The 18,614-nt window shown below is 44.2% G+C and overlaps 1 protein-coding gene across 1 annotated transcript in view; it reads right to left on the bottom strand.

Moving 5' to 3' along the window:
* Window positions 1-18,614, bottom strand: part of RYR3 (ryanodine receptor 3) — a 457,031-nt gene that overhangs the window by 37,464 nt on the left and 400,953 nt on the right. Inside the window, 10 exon segments of the mRNA XM_070378270.1 lie at window positions 1,054-1,133; window positions 1,284-1,383; window positions 2,285-2,341; window positions 3,325-3,376; window positions 3,776-3,882; window positions 5,713-5,809; window positions 8,885-8,997; window positions 9,477-9,608; window positions 12,195-12,254; window positions 12,546-12,716. Coding sequence (XP_070234371.1) covers window positions 1,054-1,133; window positions 1,284-1,383; window positions 2,285-2,341; window positions 3,325-3,376; window positions 3,776-3,882; window positions 5,713-5,809; window positions 8,885-8,997; window positions 9,477-9,608; window positions 12,195-12,254; window positions 12,546-12,716 — 969 coding nt within the window.

Below are 18,614 nucleotides of genomic sequence, written 5' to 3'. Positions count from 1 at the left end.
TTTAATGCATTGGAGGAAGGAGCTTAGCTAGTAAGGAGGCTAGTTGAGAGCACAGTATCTCTCACAAAGAGACTGTTTCCTCTGTTCTCTGTTACTGGCAAGCTAGGAACTTGGTCTGGCATAGTAAGAATCTTCTTAGCTTTTTTAAAGGGCTCTGTAAGAAAGTCAACTGATGGAGTGGTGATGGAAGAGAACAGAAAGTGAGGGGTGCCTCTGAAATGGTAGTTCTTAATGAGAAATTTGGTTTGTGATGAATTAAAGCCTGGGAAAAATTATATGCAATAGTGGTAGTTATGGATTTGGAGATTCTCAAAGGCCCTGGGAATGCCAACAGTCTTTGAAATTTCATTTTCCTGTGCACACAGATGCTTTTATTTTTAGCTAGAGCCTGGAGTGCTCAGGAGACACTACTGCATGTCTATCATCTGTAGCCAGTTCCAGGTCAGATGGTTGAATGAATTCCATGTGCCAGGTACTCCGCTATATATCTCTGTGTGTTCTCTCTTTTAATGCATGATGGCAGGGAGTTTTATTTTCATGATCCACTGCTACATCCTCTACCCATTGAAGAGAGCCTGGCCCTAGTACATAGTCAGTGATCACTAAGCAGCTGTTAATATGAATGACTGAATATGAATGACTGAATAAACAAGTGTGTGGGGTTATGAATGTCACTTAACTGATCAAGCTTCTTGCTCACAGTAAGGCAACTAATAAATGAAAGTGTTGAAATAAAAACCAAAGGCTGAGAAAATTTCCTCTAGAGTATAACTTGCAGAAAATCACCTAATGATAAAACAAATGTAATGTTTTTCTTTCTGAACCCTAGATGACCCCTCTTTAGTAAGCACATGTTTGTCTGCAGACTCCCAGTCCTGGTCTTATCTGATTTCAGCTACTCAATGTAATTGGCCACTGAGGACAGAACTCCAGCAAAGGTGATTCTTGGTGGCCATCCATGCAGCAGAGTCAACCTCTCTTCCCCAAAGTGTGACAGCTGTTAACTGGAAATACCCCAGGAAGTCTGCACCACCTCCTGTGAGCCCCCATTACCTGCTGCACACCGGCATTGCCCCCATTCAGAATGGCGATCCCCAACTTCAGAGTCTCCACCACCATGGGGCTCATCTCACCTGTCGAAGTAAAGATTTGGTGGAATCACCGAGGAAACAGGGTAAATCACATCTACTGGGCTTTATCCAGATTCCTTAATAATGACTTCATGTCACAGGGTGACATGTCAGTGTTAGTTAAGGGACCCACGCACAAGTCTCTGTATTCACCTTTGCTGGCGCTGATCATCTGAAGGACCATCTCGGCGGCTCCACGCTCATGCAGCCGGGCTTGCTGATAGAGGGTTTTCTGCTTTTCCATTTCTTTCTCCTGGAAAAAATAGCAGGGCGGAGGGGATGTGTTTACCCCCAGAGAATTCACTGTAGTCAGATGAGTTGAGAGAGAGACTCTTTACTCTGCTAGGAAGGCAACACACGTAATTTCAAACAAAACAGATCTTGGAAGTGACCTCAGACTACAATGGTTTGTTTTCAATGTTATAAAGGAAAACTTGCTGAGGGCTCAGCTGGAATTCATCTGAGCACAGCATATGCCTACTTATCCAGAAAGCTCAGACCACACTTAACAAATGAGATGCTAGAAGCCAAAATTTTCCAGAACTGTATCCATTTACTTTAAAAAATATATGTATTTATTTGGCTGCCCTGGGTCTTAGTTGCATCATATAGGATCTAGCTCTCTGACCAGGGATTGAACCCAGACCTCCTGCATTGGGAGTGCAGAGTCTTAGCCACTGGACCACCGGAGAAACCCCTGTATTCATTTACTTCTGCTCTTGAATATTTCGTCTATAAAACAGTACAAGTAAACTAATGGAGTTTTATTTTGAGAGACTCAGGGTCCCACACTGCCCCAAATCAAGATCGTCATTAAGTACATTTACAGAATAATAGTGCAAAAACCATCCAGTGTCTCCACTGCTGTGAATTTTCACTTTTGAATGTTTGCATGTGCCCTTCCATGGCTCCTGTTGCTACCATACTTGGGTTGATGTAGGAGATTTCCTACAAGAACAAACTTGAAGGACCGTCTGCTGACTGGCTGCCTGCTACCTTTCATGAGGCCAACAGACGCGACCACACCAGTGCGCTCATCCAGGCTGACTGGCGTCCTTGCCGCCTGACACACACGGTGGGCCAGTTGCGTGGCTGATGCCAGCATCCACCCCTGAAGGCCCTCCTGGCTGGCTTCAAGCTTAGTGAGAACTCACTTCAAATGTTTTCTCCTTGTCTTCGTCCTCGTCTTCGTCTTCCCCACTCTGACAACTCTGGATTCCACGCAGCCGGGAGAGGAGGAGGCAAACAGTCAGGTTAAAGGTGGGCCTAGTAAACAGGACTCTGCTCTACTGTGTGAGGGCAGGGGACGGGCTGTAACTCACAGGCGCCTCTGGACCTCAGCACTCTGTGAAACTGAGAACATTCGGATCCCAGCAGGCAACATTCTACTCTAAATACCACCTTTGTGGTTACCAAGGAGTTCAGAAAAGAGAAATGGGAACACCGAGTCAAAGGGGACATCCCTGGTTTAACCACAGACCCGAACTCTCCTACTTAAGAGAGTTCTGTAAAATTCTGGTGTAAATCAAGGGATAGGAGTGCAAAGAACCTGCCCATTCTCAACATGAGTCAGAGGCTTGGCCATAAGATTAGGGAAAGCCAGGATGTGAATCCCAAAGTGACCCCACGGAGCACCTGCCAGAAAAATGGGTGCTCCCGTATCTCCCCACACAACCCCATCTCTGCCCGACAGGAAGTGCTCCCACCAGAGGAGCAATAGTTTCGCTCAATCACTCGGCATTCCAGAGGCCACTGACTCCATGTGACCTAGAAACATCATTTCTGGTCACTTCATCTCTTCTAGAACACTAGTTACTTCCTCTAGTTTCTAAGCCCGTTTTCAAATGTACTGGATTTCCATCACCTAGGGACGTGGTTGAACTGTTGGACGTGTTCTGAGCATCAAGTGAAAATTCGAGGATGATCTAGATGTCTGAACCCTGTGAAGCTGGCTGCAAAACGTCATGTGAACACAGGCACCAGACCCCACTGTTTCTGCAAAGCATTGTTTTCATAGGATGATGGTAGAGTAGTTTACTAATGTTGCCTGCAGAGCACGTGAATTGTGCAAAGCCTGGAGCCCACACCATGACTCAAGTCCCAGGCTAGTTGCTCAATGTGACAGTTTCCATGTGCCTGAAGAGGTCAAAGGGAAGCAGGAAGACTGCAATGACAGGAAGTAAACCAAGTGTACCTTGGCCATCATGCTGGCATAGGAGGTGTACAAAGGGTCGTCTTCCAGTTTGCTGGAAAGAATGGAGGAAATATTTAGCAGACCGACTTTGGACACAGTAGAAAAGACTGGGAGGCATATAAATCCTAATATACCAGTGAATTAATTAGAAGCCCTCCTCCCTCACCCCAGTTCTTAGAAACCACTCTGAAAATCTGAATCATTATTGGCTTGACACGGAATTCAGGGATGAAGTTCCAGTTTCAGGCTGCTTCATCTTCAGACTCAGTGTCAAGCTAGGGCTATGGTTTCTGTATTTTCCCCTAGAGGTTTCTTGATGGCCAAGAACAAGACAGCAAGGAGGGCTGTTCAAATCTGGCACCCGCTCTGTGCACACTGCCACTTGGGGAGGACAGCGTGGGGAGGACCCAGCCATGCCTGGGATGTGAGCAGGATGCTCCAGGGTGCTGACCTCCTCTCCGTGAGAGCGTTGCGGCTAAAGTGGAGGATGATCTGATGAAGCGGGTCTGGCTGCTTTTCCACCTCTTCCTCCTCCTCCTCTTCCACCTTGGGAGATTTCTACACAAACCAAGGCAGATAGGTTTCAGGCATGAATTTCAGCACGTGGCATACCACTGCATGCGAACAAAGGCGAAGCACCAGGAACAGAGCGCATCAACTCAAAGCACAAAGAGAACCACAACGTCACACGTTTATTTCAGGACAGAAGCCCTAAGGATGCAAGGTCTGGGAATGAAATGTGTGTATATATATATATATATAAATATAAAATATATTTTTCAGCCAATTAAATAAACATTGCAATTTTGGGTTAAAACAAAATGGAAGGAAAAGCAAAAGCTTGACTGCAGGGGAGGCGCTCCAGACTCCAGTCAGCAGAACTCTCATGCAAGCTCTGGGCACCCGCATTCAGGAGGGAAGCCCTGGAGAGTACCGAAGAGGCTGTATCTCTCCACCAACACCTGACATTTCTCTTGGAGAGCTGGGCTGGGAATGGGGGTAGGGCAAGAGTTACAAAGCACTGGGGCCATCTGGGCGTCTACTACTATCCTAGACTGAACCCAGTGAAATGCTTCTCTTTCCTGAACTCAACCTTTATCCTGAAAATCTTGCTGTCCCTGAGAGATGCTATCCTGGAGCTGTGAGCCTTGCAGTTTCTCCTCTGAGAAAGTCTTTTCTCTGTCTCCTTTTACAGAAATAGCAGCTGATGCCAGACGAATAAGTTGACTTCCCAGCAGTGGTAGAACCAGCAGGGTGGACCATACTCAGTAAATTGGTGAGAACTACATAGGTTGTGTGAATGGTTCAGAAGAAGGGGAAGGTTGAAATGATGCTCATTGTCAACTTCACACTAATCAAGAAACAGGAAATCAAGCAAATGTCTTTCTCGCTGACAGGAATGTATGAAAAGATAGATGTGCATAAAGAGAAATGGAAAGAGAATGAGCAAGAAAGGATTAAAGGACAAAAGACAAGAAGAGGAAAAGAAACTGAGGGAGATGTAAAGAAAAGTGAAAGTGAAGTCGCTTAGTCGTGTCCGACTCTGACCGCATGGACTGTAGCCCACCAGGCTCCTCCATCCATGGAATTTTCCAGGCAAGAGTACTGGAGTGGGTTGTCATTTCCTTCTCCAGGGGATCTTCCTAACCCAGGGATCGAACCCTGGTCTCCTGCATTGCAGACAAATGCTTTACCTTCTGAGCCACCAGGGAGATAAGGAAATACAGAAAAAGTCACATGGCAAGTATAAACGTGAGATACACAGGGTAAGACTAATGGAGAGAGTAGAGATTAGAGAAAAAGGTGAATGGGAGAAATAAGGAGAAAGAGGAATAGAACTAGGGCTTGGCCAAGGTGAGGAGGGTGTATTTTCTTTCTGAACCAGGATGAAGCTCAGTGATACTGCTGCAGTAAGCTTTACCCCTTGCGTGTTGTTTCAAGTAGTTTAAGCACATGAAGCCTGTGAGAGACGGGACGTGGCAAATCTTCAGAAAGGCCAAACACAGAAATGTGAGATGCAGGAAGGGCGTTTAGAGGTGCGTTCCCCAAAGGGGAGCTACCCACCAGAAATGCAGGGCCTTGGCTAGGGTGGGCTGGCCTCCTGCAACCAAGAGTGCTCAAAACTTAACTTGGCATGAGCTTTCCAAGGCACGGCTGTGCATCCCAAGAAATATTAGTTGTTAATAATGAGGAGGAGGATGATCACAGGACCAGCACCTCCAAGTGAAATTCATCCTCTGGCTCTTAGGACTATTATTAGCGGGGCTTCCTCTGAGAATCTATACACCCGATTCTTTGTGAATCTTTCAAAGTTATAATGCACACACATGAATACAAAAATCAAACTCATTCGTACCCATATCTGCTCCCAGTTGAGTCAGTACTTACAGCCAAATCCTGTACTAGTTTCTCTTCAAAGGAATACTCCTCTGTTTCTATCCAAAATCTCTGATAGCCATGGAGGAAGAGGTTAATAGAGCGGTGCCTGAGCGGAAGGGGTGAGAATGAGGTCAAGAGGGGTCCACGGGACACCTTGTTTTAGTCTGGGCGGTTAACGGTTAGTAAGCAGTTTTGTACAATTCTTATCTTCTGATTGGTCAGGGTAGCCAGGAGCACACTATAAGCATTTATTTCAAAGAAACCAGAACCTGCTAACATGGCAGATCCTGAATATTTAGACAGCCTTCTGAATGAACTAACAATGGTTAGTTCAAGACCTGGAGGTCACATTTACCCTGCTCTGGTCTCACTGGGTCTTTATCACGTCTCCCCTCTAATGAGAATTCACTAGTTCGAAGAACAGCCTTGAGTTATCTGTGAATATGGCAATTTGGTGATTCCTTTTGACTGATCAACTGTCCAGGTAATCCAATCTAAATTATGCTGATGGTGAGCTGTGTAGTCTCAGATATACTCAAAGCAGCAGAGTGTCCTTCTTTACAGGGCCTGTGAGGTACCACAGCTGCAAGGGCTCCAGTCTGTACTCAGGAAATGAAGCTTGGGTGTGTTGTACTCATCAGCAAAACTTCTGCATGCTTCACAGGTTCCAGTGCTGGCCCTGGTATCTGGGAACACTGAATAAACTGGCACAAGCCACTCCCTCTCTACAGGACATGACGGACTTCTGGGAATATTAACCACTGAAGAGCAAGTGAGTGGTTACCAAAATGTGAGGAGGACCAAAGAGAAAAGGAAGCTCAAGACCAGACTTATCAAGCCTTGGTCATTATTTCTAGTAGAATATAGCCCTTACCATCTTTCTTCAAAATCTGACCAATCAGAGGTGTTTTTTAAAAAAAATTGTACAAATTTGTGTTTTCATGGTCATGTTAAATCATGGTCAAGACAGGAGAAGTGTGCAGAGAATGAGTGGGTCTCTCCACAGGTTACATTACCATTAAAATGAGTATAAGCCTGTCATACTGAGTTTTTTCATTAACCTTTTCCAGCCAAACCCGTTGAAAGGTGCTCAGGAAGAAATTGTTAATTTTGTGTCTGGGGAAAAGCATACAGGTTTTCTTTTAAAAACTCACAGCAGAGAAAGTTTCCACATGATAAAAATAAATCCCTTTAGCCCTTTAGTTTGGAAGACTCCATGCAGTTTAGATTCTCATAAGAAGGAGAAAAGGCATGGTACTGACCACTAGCCTCTTGTTCATTTTTATTGTTGTTATTATGAAATCTATGTATAATCCTCCTAGGGATACAATCCTCCTATGTATAACTTCTAGGCAGAACTCCAGGGCAGCCTCTCTAAAACAGCTGTGTTAGACACGGCGACATTAAAAATGGATAACTAACAAGAACCACTGCAAAGTACAGGGAACTCTGCTCATTGTTTTGTGGCATCCTGGACGGGAGGGGAGTTTGGAGGAGAATGGACATATGTATATGAATGGCTGAATCCCTTTGCTGTCCACCTGAAACTACAATACTGTTAATCAGCAATACTCCAATGCAAAATAAAGTGTTTTTTTTTTTAAAAACAGCTGGGTTAGGAGTGGGGGTGGCCATGTTTCATTAAGGAGACAGTGGATTCTTGGACTTACTATTATCCATTCAGTGGCAGAGTTCTTGAGGGAGCAACCAAAATACTAAAAGATGGTACTATCATTTTCAGTGGGTTTAGAAAAAAATGCTTGTTTTTGAGAGATGTAATCGCTGTCGAGCTGGCCTGGGAGATACGAGCTTAAAGCTGAGCCCTCTGGAGGTCATGTTAAAGCACATCAGGTGTGGCTCTCTACCAGAAGGGGAAGCGAATGCCTTCTGATGTTTTACAACTTTTAGAAAACAGACAAAAATCCTAGGCAGTTTTGCTTCTTTTACTGGGCTATAAATTTCATTTGTCTGCCAAGACTTCAGCAACCTTCATGCCCATGACTGCCTGACTTAATTTTTCAGTTTTCTTAAATTAATGAATTCTATTTGATTTGTGATGCCTCAACCTTTCCAGAGACACTAGTCTATTTTCTCAAGAGACCTATAGGAGCAGGTGTGTGTCTCAGAAGCCATGATTCTGCACCATCTTCAAAGACCCTAATTCAGAGAGCTCAGTTGGCCAGCTGGCTCAGGACAGGGATATGGGACACTCTGGGCAAATGACAGCCAACATACACAATTTGATGAAAGCAAAATGTCAAACATAGAATAGTCTTTCATCTGAGATTCCAAAGAAACACATGTATTTACATGCGATGCAGAATTTACTTGGCCACATCAGTTTCTTCTTCCTGACCAGGTAAGGATATTCCGATTGACTGGAAGTTGATCAAGCAGTGGCTCTTCAACTACCAGCTTTGTTTATTGATCACAGGCCCAGACTTACTGACTTTGCAATTAGTCTGAGGATGGGAATGCCGCCACACCACCAGCGACACTGAGTTGGCCTCAGTGGTCAACAATGGCCCAGTCTATACCGATACTCTGCCCTTTACTGGCACAGCACATGTTCACACACATTCCAGAAAAGCCTTCACATATTTTTGACTTCAGAGTACAGACTAAACATCCAGGTAATGCCTTATGTTCATGACTGGCCTCTTGGGGCATCTCTAAACAGTTCCCTAGTTTCATCTTGAAAGCCAAGTACATTAGGCTGAAGGATTCTCGGGTTACATTTCTGTACTTGCTGAGGAAACATAATTTTGGTATCAATCAAGTGCTTGAACATGGAAATATTGCTTGATCTATGGATGGAATTTGGGGTAAAGACTTTTAGAAAAGTTTCCTTTTTCTAGTATGCCTTTACAGCTGCACAAAGAATCTTACCTAGGTAAAACTAGAGAGCTTCCATATGCTTACACGGCTGACTTTACAGTGCAAAAAGGTGAAGTGAGGCAGGCTTGGGGGCACTAGGAAATCTCATCTGTTTTCAGTTCTTATACTTACCTTCGTAGGCCAGTATACTATACTGCAGATTGCGATGGCTCCGCAGGTGAAGGACTCCAATCTCTACCCCTGGGATCATGAGTGTCAGAGCCAGAAGAGAGCATAGCTATAGGAAGATACCTTAATTCTCATCTCTGACTCACATGCCAGGAGAAAAAGACAGAATACTTGCCTGGGCAAGTTGTAGAGAGGGGCCATCCTGAAACAGGCCACCACTGCCCGTTTCCGCTGCTTTGATAGCAGTTTGTGCCAGACCGCCTTCTTGGACCTCAAAGGCTGTTCCACCTAAGAAGAAATCACATGGCTAGGTATACACTAAGCTGATCTGGGGGGCAGAAAATACCAATAGTCACCTACAGCCCACACTTCTCAACCCTGGAAGAAATAGGATTTCTCAGCTGTGGTCAAAGGTACTCAGCACTAAATGATTCACTTTATAAAAGTCTTAGGTTTTCTTTCTTCTCCCAAAGGCTTTTGGTTGCTTACTGCTTAATAGTAGCTTTACAAATGAGCAAGGAACTTAGATAGGTTATTTGAACTAATGGCAAAAATTTGTAAAACACTGGAAGGGTTAAGCATTAAGGAGTCTTGCTACCACGAGGCACCAAGATGACACTTTGGGATGACCCAGGATGATCCTTACTTCTTGGTTTCTTACAAGGGTGCTTACAGGGTGTCCGAAACTAAAAGCTGAGTGTCAAGATAAATTTTGTATTCTGCAAGGCGGTCTTGCTTCCTCAAGCCTTAGGGTAGATGCTACTTACCTGCTCTAGGTGGAAGACAGCTGCTGAAATTCTCTGCACACGCTCCACTGTCTTTTCTGGGTTGGAAGGTTCTTCACTCTTTAAAACATCTTTGTATAGGTTCAGTTGCCACTTTACAGCTGGATCATCAGACTGCAGATTGAAGCACATACATGAGATGAGCAATCTCTTATACCTCTTCTATAGAAAAGGCCTTTGTCTCCTAGAAGGGTTCCATAGCATTCAAGAGTCTTTTCTACGAATTCCTCTCTCATTTTCTCTATCATATTTTTCTGGAACTGGGTAGATGCTTCATAGGAACTTCTCATTATAGCCTATATGTCTCAACCCTTCTATCATATTTTCCATCCCTTTCTTTCTGTGCTGCATTATGATTTCCTTAAATCAACCGCCCAATTCATAAGTTCTCTTTTCAGCTGTATCTACTACATTTTTTAACCTATATACGGAATTTTTATTCCTAGTTTTTTAAGGAATCTCCATACCGTATACAGATGGGATTTTTAATTTCAATGATTATTTTTAACTTTGTAAATCACTGTGAGGTCTTTTTCAATTCTACATCCCCTCTCCTTTCTTTGCAAAATAATGTCCAAAGCTTGATTTATAGCTTATATGGCTGCCTTTATCTCTTTAACTATTTCTATAATACTTAAAAAATTCCTTTCTGTAGTTCCTTAGGCTTGAATTCTTCCTTTTGTTGATTTTCTGTCTAATGGTCATGGATTTCTTTCCACACTGTGTGTTTTTTAAAAATATGAACTTGTACTCAGGAGTTTTGTTGACTGGCCCATATTCTAGCAGGTAGAGTCTCTCTAAATGGTTTCATGGCTGTTTTTACGGCAATTCATGGGTGTCACTGCATCAAGGCTCATTTTACATAAGTTCCTTGCTCTGTTGTTGTTCAGTCGCTAAGTCATGTCAGACTCTATGGGACCCCATGGGCTGCAGCACTCCAGGCTTCCTTGTCCTTCACTATCTCTGGGAGTTTGCTTGAACTCATCTCCATTGAGTCTAGGATGTTTTCCAAACATCTTAGCCTCTGTCGCTCCCTTCTCTTGGCCTCAATCTTTCTGACTATCAGGGTCTTTTCCAATGAATCAGCTCTTGGCATCATTTGGCCAAGGTATTGGAGCTTCAGCTTCAGCATCAATCCTTCCATTAAATATTCACGGTTGATCTCCTTTAGGATTGACTGGTTTGATCTCCTTGTAGTCCAAGGGACTCTCAAGAGTCTTCTTCAGCACCACAATTTGAAAGCATCAATTCTTTGGTGCTCAGGCTTCCTTATGGTCCAACTCTCACATCTAAAAATGACTAGTGGAAAAATTGTAGCTTTGACTATACAGATCTTCATTGGCAAAGTGATGTCTTTGTTTTTTAATATGCTGTCTAGATTTGTCATAGCGTGCCTTTCTTCCTTTTAATTTTGTCGCTGCAGTCACCATCCGCAGTAATTTTGGAGCCCAAGAAATTAAAATCTGTCACCACTTTCACTTCTTCCCCTTCTATTTGCCATGAAGTGATGGGACTGGATGTCATGACCTCAGTTTTTTGAATGGTGAGTTTTAAACCACCTTTTCCACTCTCTTCTTTCACCTTCATCAAGAGGCTCTTTTATTCCTCTTCACTTTCTGCCACTAGAGAGGTATCATTTGCATACCTGAGATTGTTGGTATTTCTCCTGGAAGTCTTGATTCCAGCTTGTCACTTCTCCAGCCTGGCACTGCACATGATGTAGTCTGCATATAAGTTAAACAAGCAGGGTGAAAACACAGAGCCTTTACGTACTCTTTCCCAACTCTGAACCAATCAGTTGTTCTATGTAAGGTTGTAAGTGTTGCTTCTTGACGTGCATACAGGTTTCTCAGGAGACAGGTAAGGTGGTCTGGTATTCCCATCTCTTTACGAATTTTCCATAGTTTGGTGTCATCCAGATTTGCTCTAAATTTATGCTAAGCATGGGAAATTTGGTCCACACTCCTCTTCCAGATTACTAAAACCCTCATCCCCTATGATATGTATCTGGTCAGGAAAGCTCTATGAGTTTTCCTCACTTCATCATCTTCTCTTCATTACTAAGATTTAGAATGCCTTCTTTTTTCTGGCACTTAGAATTTCTTTTTACTGCCTTTTTTATAGTATACTTTACCCACCATTCCTATATAGTTGGGGTATAAAGGAGAAGCTATTTGTATCATTTTAGTCTTCTATTTTAGGGCATAACATATTTTGGGGGAAAGCTGTTCAGATTTGCAGACCTGGAAAAATTTTAAATAGCCTTAAAATAAAAATTGGTCTTCATTTTGATTTTGGGGTGGGGGTTCTACAAACTCAGACATAAAGTTACTTTGTTCACAAATCTCTAAAGCTGAAAGTGCTAAAACTTCCCCCAGGTTTCTATTACACTCTAACACACCTCACAGTCAGGAAATTCTGAGACCTCATCTAACTCCCCTGCCATGGTTTGATGTCACACAGTGGGAGGTGGGGAGACATGATTTACTGGACCTCCTTGCAACTGGCAAAGAAAAAAACAAAAATCAAGGACCAAAAAATGAAAAATTAAAGGCAGAGAGTTCTACCAATTAAGCACAAGTACTCTGAGACTGTTTTTAGAACACATTAAGAAAAATATGAGTAAACTAAGTGGGTGTGGGGCACCCTGCAGCCAGAAAGAAGCCTGTGTGAGTTCTCATTGTGTTCCTGCTACATCACCTTTTCCTGCAAGTGCAAGTTATTCCGCAGATGTTCCTTCACCTCTTCATCTGTGTCCTTCTGTGGAAAGAGATGTGAAATTTTATTCCTATAGGTTACTATGGAAATATAAAGTGGGGTGCAGGGATGTACTAAGAGTTTTGCTGGGATCTTTACTACAAGACAAAAGGAGAGGACAGACAGGGACTTATCCGAAAGAGCATGTGCTGACTCCCAAGTCAGCTGTAAAGATGATGGCGTGTTGCTTCTGTGCACCTTGGCGTCTGTTCATTGATCCCCAGGGACGGAGGGCTGAGCACAGATCACCACCACCTGTATTAAATGCTCCACCAAAGCAGATGGGTGACTTACATAGCTGTACCGTGATTTTGCGAGGGAGATCAGCTCCTGATCGCCTGGGGTGCACATATTCAGACCAATGGGCAGCATTTTCTTGAGCGCAGCCACAATGAGGGAGGTCTGGATGGAATAAAAGTCTCCCCTTCGCTTTGTCTTCTTCCGCTCCTGGTCCTGTCCTCCAGACTAGGAGATGAAGTTCAAACAAACAGAGGGGCTCAATGACTCCGAAAGGCATTGCCTCACCTCAGAGGCAGCCTGCCTCCTGTATAGGTCCTTCCTCGTATAGGTTGGGCCTTTCTACATTTCAGATGCCAGTAAAGGATTGTGATACACAAAGCCAACCAAGGGGCCATTCAAGGCCAGCCCTGATGCTAAGCCTTCTCCTTGTGCACATGCTCACTGAACCACATGACCAGACACATAGCACCAACACCCACGGTCTCTGCTCGCTTGAATCTGGATGTAATGAACAAGTGGTGTTCTTACAAAAAGAGTGATTTGCTAACTGACAAAATGACTGCAGAAAAGAACTAAGAATCCTGATGGTGGGCAGCAGTAAACAGGTGAGAGAGCATCTGCCCTAGAATACTAGCTCCTGGCCAGGGCTGGAGCAAGCATTTTGGGGCACAGGCATCCTAAGGTCCACAGGAAAACGGGACTGCCCAGGTTGGTAGGGCTGCTTTGGGATCTGGCTGGGGCAAAGTTAGGAGAAACAGTGCAGACAGGTGAAGAGGAACCGTCCCAAGTCTGGGAGAGTCCACCCTCCTTTGGTTACACTTTCTGGACCCTTTCTCGGTGCGTTTATCCAGCGAAGTGGGAGGTTTGCAAGAAGAGCTGCAGTGGGTTGTGGCGCTGGTTTGTGGCAGCCCCAGGCAACAAACTGTGGACCCTCTGCACCCACAACAGAAGGTGGATATGGGTGGGCCCAAGAAAACAAGGCTCTGCCCGGCCCACGTTGTACCTCGCTTGCTGGACTCTGCCCCAGCTGAGTGGGCTCCTGCTGGAAGGAAGGAAGGGCTGGGAGGCCAGAGGCAGAGATTGAAGTCAGGGTCCATGATGGGGGAGAACTGGGGCTTATTAAAGCTTTTGCTTTATGAGGTGCCCGTGAGTGGCCGTGAGTGTTTGTGGCCTCCTTGTGATTGCACAGTGGCTTCCAATGACACACACACTCCGTGCTCCAGGAGCTGCGGAGAGGCTAAACCCCTCCTCTGAAAACGGCATGTAAGACTTGAGACCCCCAGCTGGAGTAGAATTTGCTTTATGGAGGATTGGTTTTCTGAGAGAAGACCAAGTCGGGTCAGAATCATACCACCTTAGCGCCGATCTGTTTACATTCAAAGTGCGATGGAGGAGTATTATGAATGGATATTCTCAAAACGGAGGTGACTTCTTTTACCCAGCTTGTGGTGGCAAAGCTTTCAAGTGGTTACACCGCAGAAACCACAGTGAAATCCCTGGCAGGCAAAATCCAGTCTGACCAAATGCTGCCAGACAACTCTACTTGTGTCTGGTATTCCAGAACAACAGGTCAGACCCAGACAGCAGTGGGAGGGGGCAGTGGAGGAGGGTGGGGTTGAGGCAGGATACAAAGTGTCTTGTATTCTAGACACACAGCTGGAAAGCTGATTCCTACAGAAATTCCCACCTTTACTGAGAGCTTGCTGGTTTCCTTAGATGTTCTAGTATCAGGTATAAAATTCTACAGGTTGTGCCTAAGGCAAAACTCGTAAGTCTAAATTACCCTTGAAAATACCTCAAATTATCCATAAAGGATAGAACCCAGTTTTTAATATATATATACATATATAAAATGAGGTATAATTACATGGACATTATATAAGAGGTAAATAGTAACATGCATATACAATAAATATGCAAAATTGTGGATGTGATATACAGTTTAATTTCTTGTTTGCTATTTTCTTTGGCCAATCTCATGTTGTTCTAACTATAAATGCTGCATATATGATGTGGCTCCAATGTGCCTGATACTTAGATAAAGCATTTGTAATCTTCCCAACAATGCTAAGATAACAAGAAGTCAGTTATATAAAGGGGAACATGATGCTCGGGGAAGTTAAGTGATGTTTTTCTAAGGACACACAGCAGTTATGAGTCCGGGCCAACATCCAGACCGACATCTGCCTGGCCATGGCTCCATTTTTCTTTACTAAGAGCTGCATGTGACCTGGTTCCTGCACATCTCCGTGTCTCTGCTACAGACCTGGTGCAAAGGTCTTGGGACAGTGGCAGCAGACATATGTTAATGGAGAGAAAGAGAAATACTTCCAAGCAATAACCGGTATAGGATACTAGAAAACTGTCCCAGAGTTTATTCCACTGGGTGCACATTTTATGCAAACACGGCTATTTGAAATCCTTGCTGGTTTCAAATCCTTGACTTTAGTCTTTGGAAAACTCTCTGACTCATTGGAGTCCTGCACAAGAGCCAGACATGTATAGTGGGGTAGGGCTGGGACCACTAACGGTAGGTAATTGGAGGGAGTCTCCTGGGCTCTCAGGGCCCTGGTCAGCGTCCCTATCTCTGTTAGTGTGCTGGCTGCAGAGTAGGCAGCTGGGAAGGGAGCAGAGATGGCAAGGAGACCTCGGATAGGGCGAGGCTTGGCTGGCTTCCCCGGCTTCCCCCTTCCAAAGGTGGGTAGGCCTACATTCACTCTTTGACAGGCAGTTGTCTTCCCTGGAGCAGGCCTGGGGGACCTCCAAGTGGGAAAATCCATTCTGGACCACCCCCATGGTGATCACAGTGCAGAAGGTGGCCAGAGTCTGGCCCCTCTAATACTAGGACAGAAAAGACACGTCATGCATTTGACCTGTACCTTTACTTGCATGGCCTGTGTGGAAAGATAAGAGAAAAGAAACAAGGAGAAGTCAGTCAGTGAAAGCAGGGGTCCAAAGCATAAGCATGTTAGTCACAGCTCTTCCACCCCCATTCCTTAGCCAACACGACAGAAAACCAACCACTCTGGAAGCCAGTTGACCATGGCATGAAGAGGGGGTGGGAAGTTAGGATGGAGGTTAATTGGATTGAAAGGACTTACACCCAGACCATGCAGTACATCATCTCAGAGACCAGCATTCCAGAGTGTGTGACACTCTGCACACATTCCAGAGCGTGCAGACCCAGATGGTCTTCAGATCTGGCCACCCAAGTGACTTTAGATTTCACGCCTTCTCTCCTCCCCTCTCCATCCTGTCACCTGGGTGGGCTGCAAACAATCTGTCACATAACCAAAGACCCTGATTTTCTTTCTTTCTTCCACCCACTACATTATCACCACCAGAAGATCTGTGGTTACAAAAAGAGTGAGGAGAACTGAGCTAAGGGGCTATGTATGTGCTTCCCCTAAATAAAGGTTTGCTAAAAACCATACTCTAGGAATATCCAAGGTGGTTCAGGATCATCTCATGACCCAAAAGATGGGGCATCTCCCTTCTTGTGCTGTGACCTTCAAATATACCTTAGGTCAAAGGCTCCTCCTACATGCTATAAGTTCTAGTTTTATTCTTTTCCTCACATATTGCTAAGATTAGTTAACTCAGTGCATTTCCCTAATGGTTGAATGCTCTCTCTCTCGTGCATGCTCTCTCAATATATTTTAATCTATTTTTAAATGTTAGCTGAAACTTTTCATTTTACAAACAAATCTAGAAATTCCTATACATTAAAAATCACTTCATTTTGGCACACTTAACCACTAATAGTTTATGATCAAATAGCCAATTTATGTGTGAAATTAAGGGAAAAACAGAGACTCTTAAGGAAAAGGAGTTGGAGGAGTGGAGGGAGGCTGTAGAACTAGGGCAGAGGTGTGCGATCTGAAGCGCTCATTCCCAGGGAGAGGGTAAGGGAGGTAGAGACCAGTCAAGTCTACAATGGATAGTAGAGAGAAAGATGAATTTCCAGAAGCCAGTCTGAGAATGAGAAAGTGTGTGTGTGTGTGTGAGAGAGAGAGATAGAGAGAGAACAAAGGAGGGAGGGTAGTAAGAGAAGAGAGAAGGATAGAAGAGTGAATGGCGGGGGCAGGGAGGATAGAGAGAAGAAGTGAGGAGGGAGGCAGGGTGGGGGTTGGGGGTGGAGGGTAAGGGGTGGGTAGCAGGGGGAAAGGCTGGAGAAAAAGAAAGGGAGAACAGGAAGTGGGAGAGAGAAGGCGGGCAGAGGGACAAACAGCACTTGAACTGTACAAGTGCAAGAACAAAGGGAATACAAATGAGAAAAGGTGGAGGGGGGAATGAGAGAGACAGGTGAGTGGCCAACTGAGGAGTCACTGAGGAGGAAGAAGCACGCTCACATGTCATTCTGCATACCTTTGAGGAGCATAAAGGTGTCTTTTCAGCATGTCCCTGTCCTTTCTCAATACACTGAAATCACACTCACAGGGTGGAGTGGCTTTAAACAATGAGGCACCCTAACATCTCCTGCATCACAACTCTTTTGTTTACAATCTTGGTCAAGGAACTGACATTTCTTGGGCTAAACGTGTTCTAACTTACCACTCCCCTCCGAGGAAGCTGTTGCCATTTTTCCAGAAAACAAAACAAGTTTAAAAACAAAACAAAAAAACACATGCTCAGCTCAGTTATGTGCAGCTTGACATATCTGCAAACCGGTGTTTAACAAAATATACAATGAGCTCTCCTCAAAATGTGCTTTCGCTGCTGGAAAAAGGACATATCTTTGAACTGACCTTCCATTAAGCGTGAACAGTGTGGCCCACTGTATATTTTTTCCACTTCCTTTTTGTCTGCAATAGCATGCATGTGTGGTGTGTGTGGGCATGCAGCTTTCTGGCACACACCTCTCTCATATGCACTGAGGCCAAGATCATTTATACAACACCAGAATTCAATTAAGAGAGGAGATAAAAGCAAGCACAGGTGACTATTCAGATCAGGTAGAAGAGAGAACATTTAAAGCAGGGTGGCAGTGGGGATTCAGCTGATGCTAAAGAGAACACTCCCTCTCAATCAGTACTTTTACATCCAAAAAGTACCAGAAATAGCTATGGGTTACTGTTTTTTGGAGGCATGGTATCTCCCTATCTGAAATATTGTGCTGCATTTATGTCATATTATTCAAGAGATGCATTTAAAATTTACTTTTTAACAGGGCATACTAGTAGAGTTGGGAGAAGTCAGGCAGTAAGCTCAAGCCCATTCTACAAACTAGTAAACTGGGATCCAGAGAAGTTAAGTGAATGTTGCAAGGCCATCCTTATACTCATCATAAAGCCAAGCGTGGGACTTTTGTTTCCTTTGGTATCTAGTTCCGTTTACTACTACACTTTGTGTCTCAACTACTACTACACTTTGTGTCTCAACTGAGGCAACTGGAACAATACGAATATTTATTACCCTGAGGAGTACAGAAAATGTTATTTAACATCTAGGGAGTGTCCTTCCATCCATTACACTGTAACTTTTACCCTTTCCAACATCACTCAGAAAAAAAACTGGCATACAATGTCAATGGAAACCAAACGAAAGCCTTTGCTCCTGTGGACTAACCTTACCAGCAGGGAGGATGCACCCAAAGACCCTGCTTTTCTTTCTTCTTTCCACCTGAGTTCTGATTCTGACTATCTTCTGACAAGGCTAATGTACTCTTTTCCTCATTCAATGATGTGAATGAACACTTTCAGGTTAGTTTGTTAGTAGGTTAGTTTTAGAACATCATTCTTTGTCACCTCATCTCTTTCCAAGCGTAAACCCAAGGACCTTAAGTATCTACGCATCACCAGAGGGTTAAGGTATCTTTGCCATTTCAGCTCATCTGGGATCGAAATCCCTGTATCAGAGTCATTTCCTTTGCTTTGTTGTCATCCGCTGACAATAACAGTGGATGCTACCTGGATCCACCAAAGGCCAAAAGATCTACCCCCAAGTTGAAGGAAGCAAGGAATCTGAGCATCAGTGACTTTCTGTAGGTGAGCAGGGTCAAAGGAGAGCTTGCAATGACTGTAAGAAAAGTCTTCAGAGGAACTGAAGGACAGATGTCCAGAGATCAGGAGTTTGAAAATATCCTTTCTCCTGTACCTCACACAAGTAGCTGTTTGCCAGAAG

The sequence above is a fragment of the Bos mutus genome, chromosome 10 (assembly GCF_027580195.1).
Source record: "Bos mutus isolate GX-2022 chromosome 10, NWIPB_WYAK_1.1, whole genome shotgun sequence".
NCBI lineage: Eukaryota > Metazoa > Chordata > Mammalia > Artiodactyla > Bovidae > Bos > Bos mutus.
This window is presented reverse-complemented; position numbering and strand designations above follow the sequence as displayed.